This window comes from Cyprinodon variegatus, unplaced genomic scaffold (assembly GCF_000732505.1).
Source record: "Cyprinodon variegatus isolate N-32 unplaced genomic scaffold, C_variegatus-1.0 Scaffold344, whole genome shotgun sequence".
Taxonomy (NCBI): Eukaryota; Metazoa; Chordata; class Actinopteri; order Cyprinodontiformes; family Cyprinodontidae; genus Cyprinodon; species Cyprinodon variegatus.
The window spans coordinates 764,180-765,386 of NW_015150797.1; the positions used below are offsets into that span (position 1 = coordinate 764,180).

Here is a 1,207-nt window from a genome sequence, read left to right on the forward strand (position 1 = left end):
TGTGCCTTCAAGTCGTTGCCCATAGGAAGACGTAACTTGGATATAACCTAACGGAATATCTTTAGAACATGATGTAATAACGTAAAATCAAGGGCCCAATGTAAAAAAAAAAACTAAATTCCCATTTAAAATGCAGTCGTAATTGGTACATTAATTAAACAATCATTGTTTCAAATCCCTCTTTTTTATACTTGATCATCTTTATTTAGTGTCAAGCAGGTAGTTGGTTGTCTGTTTTTAGGGTACAGTTAATAGTCTATAACTCTCGTGACTATCTCTGTAGATCATGGAGATAGCAGCAATACAGAGTCCAGTTTAGACATTTAAATCTGCTAGACTTACCTCTTTGTAACATAGTCTGTCAGGGCAACAACTCCATTCTTGTCCAGAAGCGACGAGCCGCCTTTATCAGGTGAACGATGGCAGGCAACAGCTACGGCTCTCATGAATGCCACCAAATTATCCACTAAACTCATCTGTTTCTCTGGCAGAGGACCAAAAAATCACAATAACATTAAACGCTTTAGAGAAATTAACCAAACTCAAGGAAAGAAAGATATTTGAAATCCATAAACCTACGGAGGCATATTACATTCACCAGAGAAAAAGAAATCTGACAGATTATCTCATAATTACGAGATCTTATCTATATATTTAGTTATGATTACTTGAGCCAGTAATGAAGCATCTCTCAGAAAACTGGTCTTCATAATTACTTCTTAAGAATATCTGCATCTGTTCCACTGAACAGTTCTCTGAACTGAGGTCTGACCTGATGCGCCTTGGAGCTCCGCTCCTGTTTTCCACTTCATCATTATAGCACTGTGGAGTTAGATAGCTGAGATGGAGGCATTTCTTGCAAGAAATAAGGTTGAACTGTATTTAACGTCCTCAGAAGGAGAGATAGGGCTCTCTGACTCAGGCAAGGTTCAGTACATACTTTTATACTCTACAAAAATCCCAACACACACTCCCCCCAGGGGAACCAACCCACCACCTGCATAAAGAACTTTCTCACACTTTGGAGGAAAAACAACTTGAGTTCATCAGGGCCGTTCACTGTCAGGTTAACATATCTTTCACTGGTCAGATGGATCTCCTAACAAAAGCAGTCCTCCCCTTCATGCCATGAAGGAGGCTGTGGAACTCATTCTTATCTCTCAAGACCTTCGATTGAAGCCTGTGAGGCTAAGAACAGACATACCTC

At 39.8% G+C, this 1,207-nt stretch overlaps 1 protein-coding gene across 2 annotated transcripts in view; it reads right to left on the reverse strand.

The window, feature by feature from the left end:
- Positions 1 to 1,207, reverse strand: part of LOC107091584 (chromosome unknown open reading frame, human C10orf107) — a 10,839-nt gene that overhangs the window by 2,381 nt on the left and 7,251 nt on the right. For both annotated transcript variants that reach the window (XM_015385589.1, XM_015385588.1), the window contains exon 4: positions 343 to 484. In XM_015385589.1, the coding sequence (XP_015241075.1) occupies positions 343 to 484 (142 nt within the window). The remainder of the gene's footprint in view (positions 1 to 342; positions 485 to 1,207) is intronic.